This window comes from Scomber japonicus, chromosome 23 (genome assembly GCF_027409825.1).
Source record: "Scomber japonicus isolate fScoJap1 chromosome 23, fScoJap1.pri, whole genome shotgun sequence".
Taxonomy (NCBI): Eukaryota; Metazoa; Chordata; class Actinopteri; order Scombriformes; family Scombridae; genus Scomber; species Scomber japonicus.
Window position 1 is genome coordinate 22,519,827 of NC_070600.1, and position 26,043 is coordinate 22,545,869.

At 42.3% G+C, this 26,043-nt stretch overlaps 2 protein-coding genes across 2 annotated transcripts in view; one reads left to right on the top strand and one right to left on the bottom strand.

The window, feature by feature from the left end:
* The window catches only part of LOC128385118 (SLIT-ROBO Rho GTPase-activating protein 1-like), a 68,364-nt gene extending 50,347 nt beyond the window's left edge, over nt 1-18,017 (top strand). The window contains exons 18-25 of the mRNA XM_053343973.1: nt 1,193-1,327; nt 2,486-2,591; nt 4,376-4,600; nt 7,565-7,644; nt 8,300-8,480; nt 10,285-10,416; nt 11,772-12,114; nt 17,402-18,017. Coding sequence (XP_053199948.1) covers nt 1,193-1,327; nt 2,486-2,591; nt 4,376-4,600; nt 7,565-7,644; nt 8,300-8,480; nt 10,285-10,416; nt 11,772-12,114; nt 17,402-17,845 — 1,646 coding nt within the window. The 3' untranslated portion in view covers nt 17,846-18,017. The remainder of the gene's footprint in view (nt 1-1,192; nt 1,328-2,485; nt 2,592-4,375; nt 4,601-7,564; nt 7,645-8,299; nt 8,481-10,284; nt 10,417-11,771; nt 12,115-17,401) is intronic.
* Nucleotides 18,018-20,937: 2,920 nt separating this feature from the next.
* On the bottom strand, nt 20,938-25,558 carry kics2 (KICSTOR subunit 2). The gene is made up of 3 exons (XM_053344007.1): nt 24,997-25,558; nt 23,002-23,290; nt 20,938-22,205 (listed from the first exon to the last, which is right to left on the bottom strand). The coding sequence occupies exons 1-3, from the start codon at nt 25,226-25,228 to the stop codon at nt 21,389-21,391; spliced, it is 1,338 nt and encodes a 445-aa protein (XP_053199982.1). The 5' UTR covers nt 25,229-25,558; the 3' UTR covers nt 20,938-21,388.
* Nucleotides 25,559-26,043: the final 485 nt, after the last annotated feature.

The window sequence follows — 26,043 nt, forward strand, 5'->3', positions numbered from 1 at the left end:
ACATATTTCTATACTACATACTTCTATACTACATACTACGTACTTCTATACTTCTATACTACGTACTTCTATACTACACACTACATACTTCTATACTACATACTTCTATACTACATACTACGTACTTCTATACTACATACTTCTATACTACATACTTCTATACTACATACTATGTACTTCTATACTACATACTACATACTTCTATACTACATACTACATACTTCTATTCTACATACTACATACTTCTATACTACATACTACATACTTCTATACTACATACTTCTATACTACACACTACATATTTCTATACTACATACTTCTATACTACATACTACGTACTTCTATACTTCTATACTACGTACTTCTATACTACACACTACATACTTCTATACTACATACTTCTATACTACATACTACGTACTTCTATACTACATACTTCTATACTACATACTTCTATACTACATACTACATACTTCTATACTACATACTACATCTATAGGCTACTACATACTACATACTACTATACTACACACTAAAGGACCAGATAGTAAGCAGACCGTTTACACTGTAGTAAACTACACGATTACCCACAATGCATTTGGTTCCTACCCGAGCTGAAATCATCAGGCTGAAGCTGATTTCATTTTAGCTCTAACTCTGTAAATAAACCACTTTATCCACATTTCTAACCTTTTTAGGAAGAAAGTAAAGTAGCCCTTTAGATCCACAATGTGACGCTAATTTGTCCAAAAAAACACCTGTTTAAAGTTTTGTTCCTGAGAATTCGGAGACACTCAAGTTAGCCGTAGCGAGTAACGCACTTCCTGTCATTTTCACAAAATAAAAACAACCGTTGCCTAAGAACCATAACGATAGAATTGGTGCTTTTATTTTGAAAACAAGAAGCGAACATATACATCGCTGTAGCTACCTGTGGCGTTTGTATTTTGGGTTTTTTTCAGAAGTTGCATTGCATCTTGGGTAATGTGAGTGTGAGTAGTCAGCTCTTGATGCATACTCTGCATTTCTGGAGAATCTAGTAAACCATCCAGGAACTTCTCACATACTCTAAATCACATACTACGCAGTTGAAACACACTACATACTTCAAATGACGTCAGAGTTAGTACGAGTAGTAGGAAAGTATGCGGTTTCGATCAGACCCATTGACTCGTTTGTCTCTCTTGTCCAGGTAACGACCCGCTGATCGACGAGGAGAGCAACCACGACATCAACTCGGTGGCTGGCGTGTTGAAGCTCTACTTCAGGGGTTTGGAGAACCCGCTGTTCCCCAAAGACAGGTTTAATGACCTCATCTCCTGCGTCCGTGAGTACCGCCGTCCGCTTACTGCCGATGTGCAGAAATGTACATGGGTCAGTGATAAATAAGGTTTAGCCAGATGAGCAACTCAAAAATAGATTAAAAAATAGTTTTAAAAGCAGCATCAGGTTTGTTAAAATGTACATTTAGTATTTTTGTTGGTTTTATATCATTTAAAATGACCACAAAAGAATGATAAATATTAAATCTTTTATCCACCTACAGTGTATTTAAGTGGACTTATACTAATAATGACTGTAAATGTTTCCTGGTCTCCATGGTTACCAGATTAAATGTAATATTTAGAACAATAGTATTCCATTAGCTTTATTTAATATAAAAGTTATAATGTAAGATCATGCCAAACTAGTTGATATGGTGTTTTATTGACTATTTACTGTTTTTAAAGCAACTTGAATTATTTGGCACAATATTTTATCCACCTACAGTGTATTTAAGTGGACTTATACTAATAGTGACTTCATTTTAAGTTCCTGATTTACATGATTCCCCAGTTTGCATTATTATATTCTGACGCTACAGTACAAAAAACTATAAGAGAAAAAGAAAAATGATGACATCGTACAATTTTTTACAGCACTGAAAACGTTGAAAAGTTACTAAAAGTGACCCTTGCTTTAAAATGTGGGGTTTTATATGTAACCTGGAACATTTGTGCTGCTTTCATCTGTATGCGAGCTGCTACCATGAGGCACATAAATTATCTCCACCGCTAAAATCAAAAACTGAATCTGTACTCTGAATAATCCACAGCCCACACGCTCACTTTTCCTCCTCGGTTTTTTTTATCTTTTGTCTTTTGTTTCTCTTCGGTGTTCCTTTTGTCTTTTCTGAAACTCATCTCCTCCGCAGTAGAGACACGGAGCCGGCTGCTATGTTTCAGGATGTGCCGTCGTGTTACAGACACCCTCTCGTTGACGTCTTGACTGTTTCTTCTTCTCCTTCTGCTTCTCCTTCTTCTTCCTCTACTTCTTCTTCTTCTTCTTCTCCTTCTTCTTCTTCTTCTTCTGCTTCTCCTTCTTCTTCTTCTCCTTCTTCTTCTTCTCCTTCTTCTTCTGCTTCTGCTTCTTCCGCTTCTTCTCCTTCTTGTTTTCCTTCTTCTTCTTCTTCTGCTTCTTCTTCTTCTTCTTCTTCTTGCTGCAGGAATAGAAAACCTGTACGAGAGAGCGCAGTGCGTACGTAAGATCCTGCTTGGTGTCCCGAGGGCGACGCTGGTGGTGATGCGTTACCTGTTTGCCTTCCTCAACCAGTGAGTATCCCACAATACGACAAAAAAAAAGCCCTTCTAGTTAATGATAATGGGCCCCATTTCTTTCCATTTCCCCAAGTGCTTTTAAAACTGAGGATAGGTGGGGAAAGGCCGTAAACCTCTCTGGTAGTGAGTGCACATTTAAAAGCATGCAATGATAAAATACTGAGCTCATTTCATCTCTTGCAGCCCTCTTAAATAAATATAGCATGAGAGAGCGGCGAGGGATGGAGAGGCGGGGAGGTGTGAGCGGAGAGTGTGATGTGCAGGTGTGATGTACCAAGCTGAATGTATCGGTGCGTTTATTAAGCAGGGCTGTGAAGTGCTGCGTTTCAGCTCCAGTGTTATTAAACCGAGAGGCTTCACTGTCAAGGAGAGGGGGAAAATATTTGTATTTCCGTCAGTATTTATCTTCCAGGTCCTGTAAAAAGGTTGATGGCGAAATCCCAAGACACATTAACACAGACTGAATGTGAAAGAGGGAAGCGTTTATTAGGACGGGCATTTTTTAAAGTAAAGCTATTATATAATGAGGTGTAATGGTGTCACAGTTAGAAAGACTGAAGCTGTGTCTCAAATCTGTTAGTACACTGTGGACTTACTTAAGTAGTGTGTTGTTTCAAATCAAACACTCTTAACCCTCCTGTTGTCCTCGAGTCAAGGAAGGAAGGGAGGAAGAAGGAAGGATGAGAGGGAATAAGGAAGGGAAGAAGGAAGAATGGAACGGAGGTAGAAGGAAGGAAGGATGGGAGGAAGGAAGGGTGGAACGGAGGAAGAAGGAGGAAGGGAGGAAGGGAGGAAAGAAGGACAGAGGAAAGAAGGGAGGAAGGTAGGAGGGAGGGAGGAAAGAAGGAAGGCGGGAGGGTGGAACGGAGGAAGAAGGAGGAAGGGAGGAAAGAAGGACAGAGGAAAGAAGGGAGGAAGGTAGGAGGGAGGGAGGAAAGAAGGAAGGCGGGAGGGAGGGAGGAAGGAAGGATGGAACGGAGGTAGAAGGAAGGAAGGATGGGAGGAAGGAAGGGTGGAACGGAGGAAGAAGGAGGGTGGGAGGAAGGGAGGAAAGAAGGACAGAGGAAAGAAGGGAGGAAGGTAGGAGGGACGGAGGAAAGAAGGAAGGCGGGAGGCAGGAAGGAAGGATGGAACGGAGGTAGAAGGAAGGAAGGATGGGAGGAAGGAAGGGTGGAACGGAGGAAGAAGGAGGGCGGGAGGAAGGGAGGAAAGAAGGACAAAGGAAAGAAGGAAGGGAGGAAGGTAGGAGGGAGGGAGGAAGGAAGGATGGAACGGAGGTAGAAAGACAGAAGGAAGGGAGGGAAGAAGGAAGGATGAGAGGGAAGAAGGAAGGATGGAACGGAGGTAGAAGGATGGAAGGACATAGCCACGCCCCTAATGCATACCCTGCTTTATCGTCACATATAAAATCAGGGAGGCCAAAATGTCCCAAATGAACATCATACTGCATTGAAGAAGGCTTTAAACTAGCGATTGAGACCATAAACACATTTTGAAAACGTTTACTGAGGTTAGAAATCAAGTGAGAAGTTGGTGAATTCTCCATTGACTTGTATAGAGACGGTCGCCCCCTGGTGGCCTTTTGATAGAATGCAGCTCTAAGTTACTTCCGCATTGGCCTCATTTCAGAGGACCGGAACTCCCCGTCTGGATATTACAATATAGACGATATCTAGTCTCATATCACGATATCAATATAATTTCGATATATTGCCCAGACCTAGCATCATCTTCCTGTTTTTATAGTAAATGGTGGTTTCCCCTTCTTGCCCCCGCAGCCTTTCCCAGTACAGCGATGAGAACATGATGGATGCGGGGAACTTGGCCATCGTTTTCGGCCCCACCCTCCTGCCAACGCCGGACACGCTGGACCAGGTGGCTTGTCAGGCGCACGTGAACGAGGTCGTCAAAACGGTCATCCTTCACCATGACAACATCTTCCCGGACACCAAGGAGCTGCCTGGGCCGGTTTATGAGAAGTGTATGACAGGAGACCAGTACTGGTGAGGCTCTAAAAAGACACCCCCTCCCCTTTCTCATTCATATTCAGTTACTTCATTAGTCACTAATCATCTAATTAGAATATCCTAATGTTATTAGTATTCTTCTGTGTAACCTGCTTCCTATTTCCACAGAGATTAACCTTTTGAACCCTGATTTATTATCCTGGTAGCTCCAAGTCAGAATAAGAAAATCTGCATAATTCGACAAAATCACACATATACTGGTTTTATATGTAGATGGGTCACAAATGACAGGAAACTTGGACTGGATTAGCAACACACAGGGAGGTGGGTAATGAAATATTCACTGTGCCTCTCTGTAATTTAAGTCATTGGCACTTTAAATGTAGCACAGAAACACAATATGGTCTGTAATAGATGCTGACATTTAGCAGGATAAAGTCAAGAGCCTCCCCAGGGGGCGCTGCAGAGCTAAAGGTGAGGCAAAGATACTTCGTGACATGAATTTGAGTTAAAAATCCTTTTGGATAAAAAAGACATTTGATAAGCTTTTAAGATGGGGTCTTGCTCTACTGGCGATTTTCTTTTCTGGGTCAGTGACAAATAAAGGATGGCAAGATGAATAATTCAAAAATATCTTTAAATAATAGTTTTAAAAGCAGCATCAGGTTTGTTAAAATGTATTTTTTGTTGGTTTATGTAATTTAAAAATGACATTTGCACCATTTTTTAACCAAAAGTAAGACTGAATGCTCCTAAAAATGTCAAATAGTGTAACCACAAAAGAATAAGTATTAAATATTTTATCACCTACAGTGTATTTAAGTGGACTTATACTAATAATGACTGTAAATGTTTCCTGATCTCCATGGTTATCCAGATTAAATGTAATATTTAGAACAATAGTATTCCATTAGCTTTATTTAATATAAAAGTTATAATGTAAGATCATGCCAAACTAGTTGATATGCTGTTATGTAGGAAGGAAGGAAGGAAGGAAGGAAGGAAGGAAGGAAGGAAGGATGGATGGATGTAAGATCATGCCAAACTAGTTGATATGGAGTTATGTAGGAAGGAAGGAAGGAAGGAAGGAAGGAAGGAAGGAAGGAAGGAAGGAAGGAAGGATGTAAGATCATGCCAAACTAGTTGATATGGTGTTTTATTGACTATTTACTGTTTTTAAGCAAGTTGAATTATTTGGTACAAAGTTTTTATGGTTACACCACTTAGACATTTTTGCCATAATCCTCTAATACATTCTCTCAAAATGGATTAAAAGCAGAAATTTGATGCTGGGTCCACAAAAAAAGAAGAAAGTGTGAACGTTATTCATCCGTTTATTTTCACATTTTAACCCTTTAAATTTAAACTAAACCACATGGAGACAAAAACCCCATCATTGACCCTCATCTATCATCATATTGTTTCCCAGATAGGCGTGTGTGATGGTGTAAGCATGTTTCCATCTATCAGATTAACATTACTGCAGTAGAGAAACACTTTGAAATACAAGAAATGTCGCACAAGACGGACATGATATAAAATTAGAAGAGGAGCAGCGAGTAGGTTTAATTATTAGCAGGGGTTGGAGGGTGAAGAATGACCCACATAACTTAACATGCATTGGACTGGATTAAAATCACTGATGCAGATAATGTTAAAATCACTGCACACTTCCACACCCGCTCAGTCTGAATGGGGCTGCTGTAGTAACGTGTTGCTCAATCGAGTTCAAGAGGTTAATGGGTTGATACGCTGCTAGTCAAGACACATTTTAACGCTGACATACTAAAAGGAAAAAAAGGAATCTGTATCATACATCTGTCAATTTAATCCATGTTGAGGCTTCTGTCAGTCCACTGCTATCATAGTGTTGGTGGTGCATCAGTGTTGTTGCTATGGTGACCTGCAGTAACCTCGTGCAGTGGTTTAGAGGTTAAACCAGGGCTGTGTTTGACGTGAAGAAATAATGTGTAAGTAGACACCTGCCAGCCAATCAGAGATTTTAGTTTAAATGTTTGTGTGTTACAGTTACTGATTTAAAAAAATGTGTCATTAAATTACAGCTGCTGATGAAAATGTTGATGATTACGCTGAAGTCACGCCTTTAAGATTTTACTCAGGAGGGTTTTTTCCTCATTTTTTACTATTTAACATGTTACTGAATACATATATTACTGTTTTTAATTCTTTAAAATCAATATTTTTTATCATATGTAGTAAATAAATCATGATGTGGGCTTAAATGGAGTCACAGTACCAATTAAACTCACTTTATTCATCAAATATCTTTATTCTATATTCTAAAATCTACATGAACTAATGAATACATTTTACAATGAGAGATAAATGTTGCTTTATAAGAAATGATCTCCCTTATAAATCATGTCAGTATCCATGACAACACAGCTGAGTTTAGATCTTAGGAAGGAAGGAAAGGAAGGAAAGGAAAGAAGGAAGGAAGGAAGGAAGGAAGGAAGGAAGGAAGGAAGGAAGGAAGGAAGGAAGGAAGGAAGGAAGGACAGAAGGAGGGAACATTTACTAACAGATGAAAAGATTGGTTAGAAAATTAGAAAAGTCATCAAATGTAATAAGTTACATTACTTTGATGAAGTCATTGAAATAGTTACATTACTTATTACATTATAAACAGAGTAACTAGTAATCTGTAATCTATTACATTACAAACAGAGTAACTAGTAATCTGTAATCTATTACATTATAAACGGAGTAACTAGTAATCTGTAATCTATTACATTATAAACAGAGTAACTAGTAATCTATTACATTATAAACAGAGTAACTAGTAATCTGTAACCTTCCTAACGCTGACTAAAACTAATCTCTTGGCTGAAGTCTTATCTCTGCAGAAACGCTCCTCAGATTCTTGTCTCCATCTGTGCGTCCTCCTCCCTTTTGTTCCCATATTGAATGGACCAGTGTGTCTTATCTCCTCTCCTCTCTCCTCTCCTCTCCTCCTCTCCTCTCTCCTCCCTCGTGTAGCGAGAGTCCGTTCAGTGAGCCGGGAGCGCTGGAGGAGGCCGAGCCCGACGCCGGCACCGAGACCCAGACCAGCGACGAGGGTATGCGTGACCCCTGACCCTTTACACAATCGGCCCAGCGGGTCTCCTCACCGCTTCACACTCCCATCCGCTCCGTCTCCTTGGTGGAGAGAGGTTGCCACAGCAACCGCAACCATGGAGACACCTCCACATAGCCCCCCACCCTTTCTTCTCTCTTTCTCTCTATCTGTCCCTCTATCTCTCTCCCTCTTTCTCTCTTTCCCTCTCTCTCTCACTCTCTCACTCTCTCTCTCTCTCTCTCTCTCTCTCTCTCTCTCTCTCTCTCTCTCTCTCTCTCTCACTCTCTCTCTCTCTCTCTGTCCCTCACTCTATCTCTCTCTCACTCTCTCTCTCTCTGTCCCTCTCTCTATCTCTCTCCCTCTCTCTCTCCCTCTCTCTCTCTATCTGTCTATCTGTCCCTCTATCTCTCTCCCTCTATCTCTATCTCTCTCCCTTTCTATCTCTCTCCCTTTCTCTCTCTCTCTCTCTCTCTCTCTTATTTGAATTAATAGAAAAAACGCTGGATGTGTTTTTTTTTAACCCTCTGAGACATTTGATTGACAAGTTCAGATTCACCTCTATTTTCACTCTTATCTCCCCCCCTCCTCCCCTCCTCCCCTCCTCCTCCCCTCCTCCTCTCCTCCTCCTCTTTCTCTTTCATCTTATTTTCTGGCAGAGGGCGAGGCTGTGGAGGCGGTGGCGAGGTTCGATTACGTGGGCCGGTCGGGCCGAGAGCTCTCCTTCAAGAAGGGAGCGTCCCTGCAGCTCTTCCAGCGTGCGTCACATGACTGGTGGGAGGGGCGCCACAACGGAAACCGCGGCCTGGTGCCTCATCAGTACATCGTGGTGAAGGACAGGCGAGTGCACAACAGGATTTACACACACACACTGATCATTTATTTAATAGCTTTTACGCTGATGTACAGTAGATTTATAAAGCTCTTTACACTTGTAGATTTTAAATGGATGAAACTGACAAAAGGAAAACATGTTATTAGAAATTAATTATATTCAGATACACATCAGATCAGATTCTTCATATCTATCATATACTTTTATTTCTTTAATTTTTCCTTTTTTTCATTTAGTTCTGTCCACAAAACATTATTACTTGTTACACTTCCTGATGTTTCTTCCATTTTATGTTTAAAAAAAAAAAATATTATTAAGAGTTTAAGGATAGAAGATGTATTGTTGCACAGATTGCAAAGCTCCCTGAGGCCAAATTTTGATATTAGGCTATACAATATGATCATAGAAATAATAATAATGATATAGAAACACAATAAAGAGTAGAAAAAGACTCATAGACCCAAAATCACCCAAAATAGACCCAAAATCACAACTCATACATTTGCTTAAAAGGACCATTCAGCATTACATAAGTGTTATATTGAGTAAATGCATCTGAAGAAACACAAAAAAACACATAATTGCCATAAAAACAAGCAGAATTACACATTGTAGAGGACTTAGTGTTATTTGGGCGTGATTTAATGGAGTTAGACACAGTGGACAGCCGTGTGTAATGTCTGAGTCTGCAGATGCATTAATATATCAGTCCGTGCTGCCTTCAGGTGCTGCAGGGATTCACTGTAGTAGCAGTAGTAGTAACCTTTATTTAACCCTTTATAGGACACATGCATCGGTTTCCTTTTTTTTTCTTTTTTTCTTTGCAATTTGTTCTTTATTTTTGTTCCCTCGTTGTTTTTTTATTAATTTTCTTAGTTAGTATCTGCTTGTCAATCAACTGTGAAGCACTTTAAACCACATTAACCTGTATAAAAATACAGTTTGATTGATTGATTTACAGGTTTGGTCACAATTATCTATCAGAAATTAGCTATTACCACTTTATGGTGAACCAAAAATTATGTTTTAACAATTTTCTGTCTTATTTTTTATGATATAATTTGTAATAATAGTGAAGTCATTATAAAGCATTAATTCCAGAAAGCCTGTTAAACACGGGCGGGGAGCTCCGGTACTGCCACCAGGGGGCAACCGTCTCTATACAAGTCAATGGAGAATTCACCAACTTCTCACTTGATTTCTAACCTCAGTAAACGTTTTCAAAATGTGTTTATGGTCTCAATCGCTAGTTTAAAGCCTTCTTCAATGCAGTATGATGTTCATTTGGGACATTTTGGCCTCCCTGATTTTATATATGACGATAAAGCAGGGTATGCATTAGGGCGTGGCTACGTCCTGATTGACAGGTTGATTGACCAATGTCCTCGAGATCCAGCCCTCGCAACCATAGCAACCTCCCCGCTCTGCCTCATGCCCATATAAGTAGAATCCGTGATTTTATTTTTCCCAGCATGCACCTGAAATTTTCAAGATGGCGCTGCCTAGATTTGAAACTATTGGCTTCCGAGCAGCAGTCCACAAACCAATGGGTGATGTCACGGATGTTACGTCCATTTCTTATATACAGTCGATGTTTTTACATAAGTGGGCCATTTAATTTATTGTCAGGCTGCAGTGATGGGTGGATTTGTCGCTCACTGGATTGCACACCTTGTTGATTAACCGACTTATTGGACTGAGGGAGTCACTAACCGCACACTTATTGATCAGTTAATTGATGATTGGCGTGTTCTGCTCGTCCGGCTCTCCTGTTTCCAGAGTGATTGAGGGTCTGTGTGTCTTTCTCAGGGCTGACGTCATGTCCGATACACTCAGTCAGAAAGCGGACAGCGACGGAGGAAGCAGCAGCACCGAGGACAAGAGGTCCAGGAGTGAACTGAGCTCTCCCACCGACATCAGACCACCAGAGACCTATAACAGGTCTGTCATGTAAGACAGCGTCCGTTTATCATGAGAGGAGGAAGATTTGTTGGGTTTTTTTGTTTTTTTTAAAAACTGCTTTCCAGCTTGTTCTCTCACCTCTAAAAATACCAGCGAGTTTCATCATGCTGTTATCGCAGCCGTCTCTCATGTGACTCGTTTCTGCCTCTGCAAGCACCAGACACCTTTCACTTTATTACAGTCTCTCCTAGCTTTATATGTAAATGGAGAATATATGTGTGTATATATTTTAACTTTATGAGGATTTATGAGACATTAAAGAAGTACTGCACATCAAAATTATTTTTTTTAGCCGTAATTTAAATGATATGACTGTGCTGTAATGAAACACATCGACTCTGGTGTTAATATTGACACCACATTTATAAAAAAAGCATTTTATTGGGTTGAAAATGGCTCAAGCACTTCACGACATGAAGGTTAAATCATCCTGAGGCCTTAACAAGTACACTGTCTTTAAAAATAAAAAAGGGGAATAAAACTTCAAACCTATCATTACATAACACAGCACATCATACAGAACATAGCCAAGAAATGTGTATTAATGACTCTTGATTCTCCTCATGATACAAGCCAACTACATGCATATAAAACAAACAATTCATTATGTTTAACCTTCGTGTCGTCTCCTCGGGTCAAATTGACCCTGTCTGTTTTGGCAGTTGCTTCTTTCTTCCCTTCCTTCCTTATGTCTGTCCTTCCACCCTCCCTCATTCTCTCTTTCTCTCCTTCCTCTCTTTCCTCCCTTCCTTCCTCCATCCCCCTTTCTTCCTTCCTTCTTCCCTCCCTCTTTCTTCTTTCCTTCCCTCTTTCCTTCCTTCCTTTCCTCCCTTCCTTCCTTCCCTCTTTCCTTCCTTCCTTTCCTCCCTCCCTTCCTTCTTCCCTACCTCCTTCTTTCCTTCCTTCCCTTCCTCCCTTCCTCTCCTTCCTTCCTCCCTCCTTCTCTCTTTCTTTCCTTCTCCTACCTTCCTCTCTCCCTCCTTCCTTCTTTCCTCCCTCCTTTCCTTCTTCCTTCCTCCATTCCTTCCTTCCTTCTTCCTCCCTTGACTCGACGACAACAGGAGGGTTAACAGCTGAACTATTGTTCTTTAACATGACGTTACACATCAGCCCAAATAATAAAACTCTTTTCTAATTAGACCCATTAAAACATTTTAAAAAACATGCGTCAAATGTGCAGAAGACTTTTTGTAAATCATCTAATTTCTCTTGTTGCTACATGTTAAAACAAAGTAGGTCCAATTATTCATAACGGCAACAATCGTCCTTCAGCTCTGAGTCATTTATGTGGTTGTTTTTATATTATTGCTAAATCGAGCTAATGTTGTCGACAGCCACCGGAGGAAGAGAACCGACGGTTTGTTCCGCCGCCCCCTCGGCCGCTCTAATGACAGCCATTGCCACGGTAACGGGGGCGTGATGGAGCGAAGTTCGCCACCGGTGACGGGTCATTTCAGTCCCAGGGAGCTGCTGCTGGGCCGGGGTCAGGGCTTGACCCCGCCGCTTGACAGCCCGGAGCGCCGCCGCCGCTCTGCCGCTGCGGTGACCATGACGGTGAGCCGCCATGATTCGCTGCGGAGGCCAGAGGACACGCCCATCCGACGCTCGAGCAGCGGGCAGCATGGATTCAGTGACTCCCATCGATCCAGAGCGCTGGACCCCGACACACTGGCACAGGTACACCAACACACACACACACAAATACAGTTAGGACTCAATTTAAGCTGCATTAATCAATTTTAATGTAGAAATGGATAATATGAAATGAGTTTCTTGTAGTAATAAACTTAATGACAGACCAACAGCGCAAACCAGAAATATTCACATTTGCGAAGATATTTGATAATAATAATAATAATAATAATAATGCATTTTATTTAATGGCGCCTTTCAAAGCACTCAAGGTCACCTTGCAAGGCTCATATAACACAACAAGAGTACATCAAACAATATAAATCAGGTGACATTTAGTGCAAAGATAAAGAATAAATATGAATGTGACTACAAAGTGCATTAATACAATAAATAAACAAGAATGAAGATTATATAGTTAGTGAGAGACAGAGTAGGCCACTCTGAATAGGAGCGTTTTCAGGCGGGATTTTAAGGTGGAGACAGAGTCCGAAGTACGAATGTCAGGTGGGAGAGAGCCCCATAGGATGTCTGGTAGGAGAGAGTTCCATAGAATGTCTGGTAGGAGAGGGTTCCATAGAATGTCTGGTAGGAGAGGGTTCCATAGAATGTCCGGTAGGAGAGGGTTCCATAGAATGTCTGTTAGGAGAGAGTTCCAAGGAATGTCTGGTGAGAGAGAGTTCCATAGAATGTCTGGTAGGAGACGGTTCCATAGAATGTCTGGTAGGAGAGAGTTCCGCGGAATGTCTGGTGAGAGAGAGTTCCATAGAATGTCTGGTAGGAGAGGGTTCCATAGAATGTCTGGTGAGAGAGAGTTCCATAGAATGTCTGGTGGGAGAGAGTTCCATAGAATGTCTGGTAGGAGAGAGTTCCATAGAATGTCTGGTAGGAGAGGGTTCCATAGAATGTCTGGTAGGAGAGGGTTCCATAGAATGTCCGGTAGGAGAGGGTTCCATAGAATGTCTGTTAGGAGAGAGTTCCAAGGAATGTCTGGTGAGAGAGAGTTCCATAGAATGTCTGGTAGGAGACGGTTCCATAGAATGTCTGGTAGGAGAGAGTTCCGCGGAATGTCTGGTGAGAGAGAGTTCCATAGAATGTCTGGTAGGAGAGGGTTCCATAGAATGTCTGGTAGGAGAGAGTTCCGCGGAATGTCTGGTGAGAGAGAGTTCCATAGAATGTCTGGTAGGAGAGAGTTCCATAGGATGTCTGGTGGGAGAGAGTTCCATAGAATGTCTGGTAGGAGAGGGTTCCATAGAATGTCTGGTAGGAGAGGGTTCCATAGAATGTCCGGTAGGAGAGAGTTCCATAGAATGTCTGGTGGGAGACGGTTCCATAGAATGTCTGGTAGGAGAGAGTTCCATAGAATGTCTGGTAGGAGAGAGTTCCATAGAATGTCTGGTGAGAGAGAGTTCCATAGAATGTCTGGTAGGAGAGAGTTCCATAGAATGTCTGGTGGGAGAGAGTTCCATAGAATGTCTGGTGGGAGACGGTTCCATAGAATGTCTGGTAGGAGAGAGTTCCATAGAATGTCTGTTAGGAGAGAGTTCAAAGGAATGTCTGGTGAGAGAGAGTTCCGTAGAATGTCTGGTGGGAGAGAGTTCCATAGAATGTCTGTTAGGAGAGAGTTCCAAGGAATGTCTGGTGAGAGAGAGTTCCATAGAATGTCTGGTGGGAGAGAGTTCCATAGAATGTCTGGTATGAGAGAGTTCCGTAGAATGTCTGGTGGGAGAGAGTTCCATAGAATGTCTGGTGAGAGAGAGTTCCATAGAATGTCTGGTAGGAGAGAGTTCCATAGAATGTCTGGTGAGAGAGAGTTCCATAGAATGTCTGGTAGGAGAGAGTTCCATAGAATGTCTGGTAGGAGAGAGTTCCATAGAATGTCTGGTGGGAGAGAGTTCCATAGAATGTCTGTTAGGAGAGAGTTCCATAGTCTGTCTGGTGGGAGAGAGTTCCATAGAATGTCTGGTAGGAGAGAGTTCCATAGAATGTCTGGTAGGAGAGAGTTCCGCAGAATGTCTGGTAGGAGAGAGTTCCATAGAATGTCTGGTAGGAGAGAGTTCCATAGAATGTCTGGTGGGAGAGAGTTCCATAGAATGTCTGGTGGGAGAGAGTTCTATAGAATGTCTGGTGGGAGAGAGTTCCATAGAATGTCTGGTGGGAGAGAGTTCCATAGAATGGCTGGTAGGAGAGAGTTCCATAGAATGTCTGGTGAGAGAGAGTTCCATAGAATGTCTGGTGGGAGAGAGTTCCATAGAATGTCTGGTGAGAGAGAGTTCCATAGAATGTCTGGTAGGAGAGAGTTCCATAGAATGTCTGGTAGGAGAGGGTTCCATAGAATGTCTGGTGGGAGAGAGTTCCATAGAATGTCTGGTGGGAGAGAGTTCCATAGAATGTCTGGTGAGAGAGAGTTCCATAGGCGAGGGGCAGATCGGCTGAAAGCTCTTGACCCCATGGTGGTTAAGTTGGCAGATGGGGCGAAGAGCTGGTTGGTAGAGGAGGATCGGAGAGTTGGAGAAAGTGTGTAGATGTGAATAAATTCAGAGAGATATGATGGTGCCAGGTTGTGAAGGATCTTGAACGCGAAGAGTAGAATCTTAAAGTCAATGCGAGATTTGACTTATTATTCATCAACAAATTCATTAATCAAATAATCATTTCAGTGGGAGAGAGCTCCATAGAATGTCTGGTAGGAGAGGGTTCCATAGAATGTCTGGTAGGAGAGAGTTCCATAGAATGTCTGTTAGGAGAGAGTTCCAAGGAATGTCTGGTGAGAGAGAGTTCCGTAGAATGTCTGGTGGGAGAGAGTTCCATAGAATGTCTGGTAGGAGAGAGTTCCGCGGAATGTCTGGTGAGAGAGAGTTCCATAGAATGTCTGGTAGGAGAGGGTTCCATAGAATGTCTGGTAGGAGAGAGTTCCGCGGAATGTCTGGTGAGAGAGAGTTCCATAGAATGTCTGGTAGGAGAGAGTTCCATAGGATGTCTGGTGGGAGAGAGTTCCATAGAATGTCTGGTAGGAGAGGGTTCCATAGAATGTCTGGTAGGAGAGGGTTCCATAGAATGTCCGGTAGGAGAGAGTTCCATAGAATGTCTGGTGGGAGACGGTTCCATAGAATGTCTGGTAGGAGAGAGTTCCATAGAATGTCTGGTAGGAGAGAGTTCCATAGAATGTCTGGTGAGAGAGAGTTCCATAGAATGTCTGGTAGGAGAGAGTTCCATAGAATGTCTGGTGGGAGAGAGTTCCATAGAATGTCTGGTGGGAGACGGTTCCATAGAATGTCTGGTAGGAGAGAGTTCCATAGAATGTCTGTTAGGAGAGAGTTCAAAGGAATGTCTGGTGAGAGAGAGTTCCGTAGAATGTCTGGTGGGAGAGAGTTCCATAGAATGTCTGTTAGGAGAGAGTTCCAAGGAATGTCTGGTGAGAGAGAGTTCCATAGAATGTCTGGTGGGAGAGAGTTCCATAGAATGTCTGGTATGAGAGAGTTCCGTAGAATGTCTGGTGGGAGAGAGTTCCATAGAATGTCTGGTGAGAGAGAGTTCCATAGAATGTCTGGTAGGAGAGAGTTCCATAGAATGTCTGGTGAGAGAGAGTTCCATAGAATGTCTGGTAGGAGAGAGTTCCATAGAATGTCTGGTAGGAGAGAGTTCCATAGAATGTCTGGTGGGAGAGAGTTCCATAGAATGTCTGTTAGGAGAGAGTTCCATAGTCTGTCTGGTGGGAGAGAGTTCCATAGAATGTCTGGTAGGAGAGAGTTCCATAGAATGTCTGGTAGGAGAGAGTTCCGCAGAATGTCTGGTAGGAGAGAGTTCCATAGAATGTCTGGTAGGAGAGAGTTCCATAGAATGTCTGGTGGGAGAGAGTTCCATAGAATGTCTGGTGGGAGAGAGTTCTATAGAATGTCTGGTGGGAGAGAGTTCCATAGAATGTCTGGTGGGAGAGAGTTCCATAGAATGGCTGGTAGGAGAGAGTTCCATAGAATGTCTGGTGAGAGAGAGTTCCATAGAATGTCTGGTGGGAGAGAGTTCCATAGAATGTCTGGTGAGAGAGAGTTCCATAGAATGTCTGGTAGGAGAGAGTTCCATAGAATGTCTGGTAGGAGAGGGTTCCATAGAATGTCTGGTGGGAGAGAGTTCCATAGAATGTCTGGTGGGAGAGAGTTCCATAGAATGTCTGGTGAGAGAGAGTTCCATAGGCGAGGGGCAGATCGGCTGAAAGCTCTTGACCCCATGGTGGTTAAGTTGGCAGATGGGGCGAAGAGCTGGTTGGTAGAGGAGGATCGGAGAGTTGGAGAAAGTGTGTAGATGTGAATAAATTCAGAGAGATATGATGGTGCCAGGTTGTGAAGGATCTTGAACGCGAAGAGTAGAATCTTAAAGTCAATGCGAGATTTGACTTATTATTCATCAACAAATTCATTAATCAAATAATCATTTCAGTGGGAGAGAGCTCCATAGAATGTCTGGTAGGAGAGGGTTCCATAGAATGTCTGGTAGGAGAGAGTTCCATAGAATGTCTGTTAGGAGAGAGTTCCAAGGAATGTCTGGTGAGAGAGAGTTCCGTAGAATGTCTGGTGGGAGAGAGTTCCATAGAATGTCTGGTAGGAGAGGGTTCCATAGGTGGGGGGCAGATCGGCTGAAAGCTCTTGACCCCATGGTGGTTAAGTTGGCAGATGGGGCGAAGAGCTGGTTGGTAGAGGAGGATCGGAGAGTTGGAGAAAGTGTGTAGATGTGAATAAATTCAGAGAGATATGATGGTGCCAGGTTGTGAAGGATCTTGAACGCGAAGAGTAGAATCTTAAAGTCAATGCGAGATTTGACTTATTATTCATCAACAAATTCATTAATCAAATAATCATTTCAGCATTACATAGTCATAAACACTAAATAAATTATAATGTGGCATTGTGTGTGGATCCAATGCATGTCTGCTAACTGCGTACGCTGATGATATGTGAGTGTGTTTGGATGCTTCTCTGCCCTCTAGTGGTCAAAAATATATTATTACTGCTGATTACTTGGTTTTAAATAGTAGGTTGTTCTCTTTGATGCTAAATGTCAATGACTAAATAAGCAACAACAATTAAAAGCAGGTTGGAACTGGGCTTTTCTAATCCTTCATCGTAGCTCAGCAAGAAAACTAACTTAATACTAAAAAGACTGAATGAAGCATCAGTGCAGTTAAGCCCTGAGTTTTGACTTGCAGGGAGCATTTTTACATACAGTACGTTCACCTCAAGTTTTGGATCTTCGACTATGTTTAACAGTATATAAAATTAACAGAGAATCACAGAAAGTGTGACACGACCCTTTTTAATCCTCGTCTTTCCGCCTGCAGGACATCGAGGAGACGGTGACGGTGGCTTTGGGCGAGTTCAGGCAGCTTGAGCGGCAGGGCTGCCGGCCGGCTCCTGACGTGGTCCTGGACACTCTGGACCAGGTGAAGAACGGCCCCATCACCACCTGCTCCTCTGAGTCTCCCAGTCCCCACAGCACCCCCAGCACCCCGGGAACACCAGGAACCCCCGGCACCCCTGGGACCCCCGGCACCCCGAGCCCCCTCAGTCCCTTGAGCCCCATCAGCCCGCTCCCCGGACCCCCACCAGGACCTCCCAGACCGGCCAACCCTTCCCCAGACACCCTGGGCTCCTTCAAGCCGGTGGCAGCCGCCCGTATAGGGGCTCCGCTGCGGCCCCCTGCCCTTAGGCCCAAACCTATAGTTCCACCCAAGAGCAGCACCCCGCCTCTGCCCCCGCCGCTAGACAAATCCTGCACCATGTGAGCCAAACCAGGCCAATAAAGGGCCGAATCAGGCCTACCCAGGCCAAAAATGGGCCAGAAGAGGAGATCAGGGTACTGCTTAATGTTTATAATCAACATGAGGGTAGACATGGTAGGAAAGACAAAAAGGGTTTTAATGTAGTAATAAAATATAATATATGACATGACCTATGATATGATATGCCATGATATTTATGTGTTGTCAGGTTGGTGTGTACTCTCTTGGTGTGTAGGAGTTTAATTTCTCCATGTATTGAAGCATTTATCAAAGGTTAGCTTAAAGAACTGCTGATAGAGATGCAGGAGCGAGTGGAGGCAGAGCGTCCTGTGCTGTATATGAGATAATAGTCAGAGAGACATGGGGAGTGTAGTTCAGCTCCAGTAAAATGTAGTTGCAGTGACGTGAATGTTGGCTGTACTGTCATGACGATAGGCCTGCGTTAGCTTAAGAGCCTGTCACGCAGAAAGGCTGCTGTTTTCTTGGAAGACATATAAAAAAAAAAGAAAAAAAAAAAGACTATCTCGATTGGCTGCTGTATCTGTGACAAGTGAAGGAAGTGAAGGACGAGGACACGGCAGAGTGACGCCAACGATGGTTCAAACAACGAACGTCTGCGTGACTTGATTTATTTTTTTAATTTTTCACTCGGTTCAGCTGCTACGCTCACTTACACCTCAAACCCCACGAAACGCCTCTTGAGGTCGTCAGTGACACCAAACTCACGTTATTTAACCAATGTCCAGCTATTTAATGAATGTTTCCAGTATATAACGACTGTTCAGCCATCTATTGAATGTTCAGCGAGATGCTGCGGTGGCTCGCTAAACTTTTTAACAGCCTTCTTGTGTTTTTATCGAAGGGAAACCCCCCACGCCCAGACCGAAGCTTCAAACAGGGTGTGATGGTTGAGAGGTGGAGGGAGTTAAGAGCTTGGACAGAACTTTTTCTGGGATGGGGTGGGCGTATGATTTCTTTCTCGTTTGTGTGCAAGAAATGTGTGTGTGTGTGTGTGTGTGTGTGTGTGTGTGTGTGTGTGTGTGTGTGTGTCCTGCTTGCCTGCCCTTGTTCTGCTCCCTTGTAAAGTGCAGAAGCACTAGAATAGTGATAGATGATAGATAATTCATGCCTGCCTTGAGTGCCAGAACACGCAAGAGCAAGTTGGGGAAAATGGTGCAGCGAGTGCAAAAAGCATGCCACTTTTCTGTATGTATGTTTCTGTGTGTGTGTGTGTGTGTGTGTGTGTGTCTGTGTCAAAATAATGGTTTACCTGCTTGTTACACTGAAGTCACTAGTTAACCTTAAATTCACAGGAAGCTAACAGGGTGGGGCTCTGTGTGTGTACATGCCCAAAAAAAAACAAAAAAACAAACACTTGAACAGCACACTGAATGTGGCCTCCAACCAGGCTGGTAACTGATGTGAGTGTGGTGATTTAAAATGAGATATATGAAGTGTTGAGATGGGTTATGGTTGTGTGTGTGTGTGTGTGTAAATGTGAAAGTGCCTTTTTTTTTAATCCTTGTCTTTTTTGGGGGAAAGTTGTGAATCCACTCACGCATGTCCTGAACGAAGAGCAGCAGCACTCCGAATGAAATAATCATAAAGTGTTTAGTAGATTATTATGAATTATGAATTCTAGCATTAACCCATTGTGACATTGCACTTTGATGTATAGGACTGTGTACTTGGCATGTAGCATCATAACATGTTGGTGCATTTTAACTCAAAAAGGGAGGCTTCTTTGAATGTGTTTGATAAATAAAGGAAAATGGTTTTTGTCCGTTAAGTGTTGCTGTATTTGAAAAACTGAGCTTCCTCAAGATGAGCTCATATAGCCAAATGGATTGTATCAATGTGTTGTATTTATATTATAAATAAACCTGAATAAATTAGCATTCAAGCCAATAACTGATCGAGCCTTTCTTTAAAATCAAATGCTGCTGTTTTCAAACTTTTGTTCTGTCTGTAAATACTGATGTTAAAATCTCTGATGGTGTAACTGCTTCTAAACCACCTCAAACATACCTGTCATTTCGTGTTAACCCTCACATACTGTTTATAATCTACACCCTCACAGCACTGGTAATAAGAATCCCCTCATAAGAAGTGTCTATACCAAATGTTGAAGCACAGATGTGTTTAGAAAGCATCAATAGTCGATAATCTGACTGATCAATAAATGTGATTAAACCTTGATTAACGTCTCAGAGAGCAGAGAGAGTGTATTTTTTAGCTTTTACACCACTAAACATCTCCTATCACACAATATCATGTCCTATTTTACCTCAGACATGAAAATATAACATAACAATAATGATTTATTGAGTGAGTTATTGAGTTATTTTATTGGTAGTTTTGAGTCTCTTTAGTCACTCCATCTCTAGGTTGCTATGGTAACTAGATGGCAGCTGTTATTCAAACTAACTGTAGGTTGATTGTAGTCTTCTTTTTTCATAGCAATTAGGTTTCTTAAGTCAATTTAACCCTTTTTAGTCATTTCAGTCTCTTTCTTGTATGTTTTAGGTTTCTTTAGTCAATTTGTGTCTCTTTTTGATGGTTAAATGTTATTTTATTGAAAGTGTATTTTGTATTTTTGGAGAAAAAACAGCTCCTATCACACAATATAATGTCCTATTTTACCTCAGACATGAAAATATAACATAGCAATAATGATGATTGAAAAGGACATTTGGTGTTTTTTTACAAGCTGTCAAATGTCATGACAGGACACATTTGACAAGAACAGTATGTAAGGGTTAATTATTGACACAAATAAAAAATGATACACTAGACTATAAACAGAGAAAATAAATCGGGTTTGTGAAACTATTTTAAGAAAAGATAGCTTTGAAATTCTCTGATTCAAGCTTCTCAAACCTGAATATCTTCTGGTTTCTTTACTCCTCTATGAGAGTAAACTGAATATTATTTTTTGCATACTGTTAGCTGGGACAAAACAAGATACTTAATTTCATTTTCGTTAGGCATTTTCACCATTTTCTGACATTTTAAATACCAAATTAATTGATTACTCCATAATGAAAATAATCATTAGTTGCAGCTCTACATTTCAGGACATTTATATTTTTGAGGAATTGAGACTACGTGTGCAATCATCTCAAACCTTTATTTAAAGAGTATCAAACACAGGCATTAAAAATAAAAAGTAAACATGTTAAAACATTAATTGATGCAACATAATTAAAATCCTTTATATAAATTAAACAAAGGCAGCACATCTATTCCTCGCAGGGTGGAGGAGTGTGTTATACTATCATGGGCTAAGAATCAACAAGTAAAATGAATTCACAGAGTCATTTGTTTTTCGAGGATGTGCTTGTCTTTGGTCTGGAACGTTTTTTTTTTTGGCTAAATTAGATTCAAAGCAACATAAAGGTCTGCTGAATCAACCAGAAGTTGGACCACAGAAGAAAAAAGTATTTCACAGAAAAGATGTTAAGATTTAAAAACATCTTCCTGTCAGAAATGATCTGAGCAAAGAGGTTTCGTATTAGTCGAGTTTCCTCAGGCTTTGTTTTCAGTTCAGCCTTTTGATCCAGGTTTGAGGGTGCTGAAGGGTTTGGAGTTTCTCAGCGAGCCCGAGATCTCCTGCAGGAAGGCGGCGATGTGCAAATCCTTCTCTGACTTCCTGCCATCAAAAATGACCACCAGGGTGAAGTGTGGCTCGGGGCGCGTCAGGTAGTAGGTGCTCTGGACTTTATCGTCGTAGAAGTGCACCACCTTGTCCAGAGTGTTGAGCTCGGCGGCGCGGTCTCCCATCATCATGATGACATTGGGCCAGTGCGTGAGCGGCCGCTCCCCTGACGGCAGCGACACCACGGCGGGGAACTGCTCCACGCCCTTCGGTGCCTCTCTGTAGGAGTGCGGGTGGTGGTATCCGTGACCCTGGAAGCTTTCCGAGCCGCGGTTATCAAACACCAGAGACACGTTGCTGGCGTCGTGTTTGCGGATGAAGGAGCAGATCTTGCCGTGGTAGTCCGGCGCGGTGCGGGCGGTCAGCGCTCTCATGTCGGCCGGGGCGGTCTGGCGGCTAAGGGCTTCGTGGAAGTAGAAGCTGAACTTGGCGAGCAGCGCCGCCTGGAAGCGCTGCAGCCACAGGTACAGGTGAGGAGGCTGCACGGCCTTCTGGGACTGACCGAACAGATTCTTGCGGGTCTCTTTCTGCCGCTGGAACAGCTGACCCCAGGCGGTGAGCTTGGAGTTGGCACCGTGCAGGCTGAGCAGAGCTGGCAGGAAATGCCACTCGGACACCTGAGCCTGGCAGCGCAGTAACTGGGTCACCACATCCACCTCCGTCTGGAAGCTCTCCTCCACGCGGCCCAGGATGGGGTGGTGGAATCTGAAGGGAGGGAGGAGGAGGAGGAGGAGGTTAGTAAATAAACACAAGCAAGCACATTAAAATACAGAGGCTGACCTAATTTGTAGTGACCAAAAAGCAAGCTGAGAGTGTATTTGCATCTAAAAGCATCAGGCTGCAACACACTCTGTATTTCAGGGTCTGCTGCAGAGGGCATCACCTTCACCCTTCAGTGCACGGTCAAACTAGTGATGTGTGGCGTGTCAGACTGCAACCTGCTGCAGTTCAGTCAACAGTTCAGCCGTGCAGTCTGTGTTCCCGCTACAGTACGCAGGACACGAATTTGCTGACACGTCTCCGGGGAAAAAGGTGGAATTCTGCGTTTGCTGGATTAAGCAGAAAGTTTTCCTCCAACCAACCCCAATATGTCATTCTCTCCTTTACAAAAGTTCTATCTTTTTTATCCCACTATTGCCTTTGTGCTCATTATAATTCAGGCCGAACCAGAAGCGACATGATGAAGGAAGGAAGGAAGGAATGAAGGCGGGAACATTTACCGTAACAGATGAAAAGATTGGTTAGAAAACTAGAAAAGTCATCAAATGTAATAAGTTACATTACTTTGATGAAGTCATTGAAATAGTTACATTACTTATTACATTATAAACAGAGTAACTAGTAATCTGTAATCTATTACATTACAAACAGAGTAACTAGTAATCTGCTCATTAAGGAGTTAAATTAAGTGAAAAAGTACAATATTTCCCTCTGAAACAGAAAATGACATGCAGAGTACCTAAACACTGCACCTAATTACACTCTTTAAACAGATACACACTTGGAGCTGTATTTGTGCAGGACGGCCTCCAGCGTTGTCACCAGTTCGTCTGAGTTGATGCTCTTCTGGCTTCCCAGCGAGTGCATCTTCTCGTACAGATCGGCCATCTCCATGCGGGCCTGCGTGAAGTGGCAGAGCTGCTCTGACAGGTGCGACAGCAGGTCCTCCAGGTAGGAGGCGGAGCCCGGCTGGTTGTGGCGCCCCATCGTCACCACTTTCCTCAGTTCATTGTACAGGGAGGTGTAGATGGTTCGGATGGAGTCCTTCCGGCTGAAGAAAGACTGACCGCCTGCAGAGGAGAGAGAGAGAGAGAGAGAGAGAGAGAGAGAGAGAGAGAGAGAGAGAGAGAGAGAGAGAGAGAGAGACAGACAGACAGAGAGAGAAAAGAGAGAGCGAAGAGAGAGAGAAAGAGAGAGAGAAAGAGAGAGGGAGGGAAGAGAGAGAGAGAGAGAGAGAGAGAGAGAGAGAGAGAGAGAGACAGACAGAGAGAGAAAAGAGAGAGCGAAGAGAGAGAGAAAGATAGAGAGGGGGGGGAGAGGGAATAGAGAGAGAGAGAGAGAGAGAGAAGAGAGAGAAGAGAGAGGGGAGGGGAGAGAGAGGGAAGAGAGATATAGGGAAGAGGGAATAGAGAGAGAGAGAGAGAGAAGAGAGAGAGGGAATAGAGAGAAAGAGAGAGAGAGAGAGAGAGAGAGAGAGAGAGAAGAGAGAGAGGGAATAGAGAGAGAGAAAGAGAGAGAGAGAGAGTCAACAGATGCTTAAATATGAATCATTCAGTCACACTGTGTGTCTCTCCAATGGATAGAAAAGGTTGAATGTGCAACACCGCCATCTGGTGCTGGAAATATGTAGAACCTCACCCATGATTCATACTAAGGTGATGAGACATTTAGGGCCTGATTTACTGATTTAGGTTCTAGTGGAAGAGATTAACTAATATATTGATTATAAATGTGATCAGGTTCTAGTGGAAGAGGTTAACTAATATATTGATTATACATGTGATCAGGTTCTAGTGGAAGAGATTAACTAATATATTGATTATAAATGTGATCAGGTTCTAGTGGAAGAGGTTAACTAATATATTGATTATAAATGTGATCAGGTTCTAGTGGAAGAGATTAACTAATATATTGATTATAAATGTGATCAGGTTCTAGTGGAAGAGGTTAACTAATATATTGATTATAAATGTGATCAGGTTCTAGTGGAAGAGGTTAACTAATATATTGATTATAAATGTGATCAGGTTCTAGTGGAAGAGGTTAACTAATATATTGATATTTACATTTTCTCCTCCCTGTATTTTACACACTGAGGTTAAAACGTCCCATATTACATTAATTACGGTAAACTGCTGATATTACATATTCAATATTAACATACTAAATGGACAGTGCACAGTTGAAAGACGCAAACCTCAGTGCGCTGCGTGAGTAGATTAGTTTGCACTTTTTTTTGCAGGTGACGTCAAGTTTGCACAATTTTTTTACACACGCAGACCTTTAATCAGGTCCTTAATGTTTAAATTTGCCGGTTATTTCCACATTAATACAACTATTGTCACAAAATAAAAATATTATGTGATGGACTGTAAGTGTTTTTGAAAAATTTTAGGGGATAAAAAATGGTGTTAATCTTTGTGCTTTTGGCCCTGATTGACCGTTTAAAGGACCCTTTAAAGAGGGGAATAATGTCTAATTCCAGTCATTCCAGATGAGTGTAGTATTCCCAACCAATGTGAATGGTTAAAATCTGGATTTGTCTTCATGTTAATGGTTATAATCTGGACTAATTACCCATCTTCTGTCTTCATGTTAATGGTTATAATCTGGATTTGTCTTCATGTTAATGGCTATAATATAGATTTGTCTTCATGTTAATGGTTATAAACTGGATTAATTACCCATCTTCTGTCTTCAATGTTAATGGTTATAATCTGGATTAATCACCCATCTTCTATCTTTAATGTCAATGGTTATAATCTGGACTAATTACCCATCTTCTGTCCCAGGAAGGTCATGTTATGGTAGGCTTTCTCTGCTGCAGCCAGGTGAGCCAGTGCAGCCAGCAGTGCAGCCCAGATGGCTCCTGCACTCCGGCTGTTGTCCTTCTCCTTCTCCACATAGTCTTTGGCCCGGTCGAAAGAAAACATGCCGAGCTGCGTGAAGAAGCTCTCCAGGATGGCTCTCTCCCTGGGAACCGGCCGCAGCTCCTCCACCTCCGTCATGGCTCTCTCAGCAGCTGGACATCATTTCGAAATGTATCTCTAAATAAGTCTTTGTGTGCAAATGTGTTAAAATTATGTGCTTAAAAAGTGCATGTATCCTGTTGTCTAGCCGCCTGATGCCATATTGGCTCTGCTGGATGTAAATAGTATGGAAAGCCAAAAGGGACTAAATTCATTCAACACGAATACGTAATAGGTTAACAAAAACCTCCAGGAAGACTACCGGGCCGTGCGCCTGTCTCTACCCGGCTCTCGGAGCTCCAAACTCGGCCTCTGCAGTGAGGAATCCCCGGTGCGGTCCTGGAGGATTTTTATTCACTCGGCTCTCTCTTTCTGGATAAAAACTGTGCTGTGTTCTTCCTGTTTCCTCTGTGTTCAACACCGATTTTAGTGTGTGTTGGAGGCAACAGCGGCTCCTAGTGGCCTGGAAGACATATGACTTATTACAGACAAACCTTATAGCGCGGGGGGGGTCAAACATGCATTATGCACTTTATTCAGCTGCTGCTTCTTTCCCTCAGCAGGTGCCTTAGAATGTTCATTTTATGTTTTATGTTTAATTTATTTTACTCTTATTTGGATTTTATTTATCTTATTTATGCACTTATTTTTATCCTCATTTGAAAATGTATTCATTAGTTCATGTAGATTTTGAAATATAAAATAAAGATAATTGATGAATAAAGTGGGTTTAATTGGTACTGTGACTCCATTTAAGTCCATGTGTGCTCCAAATAAGCCCACGTCATGATTTATTTACTAAATATAAAACAAATATATTAATTTCAAAGAGTTGAAAACAGCAATATATGTAT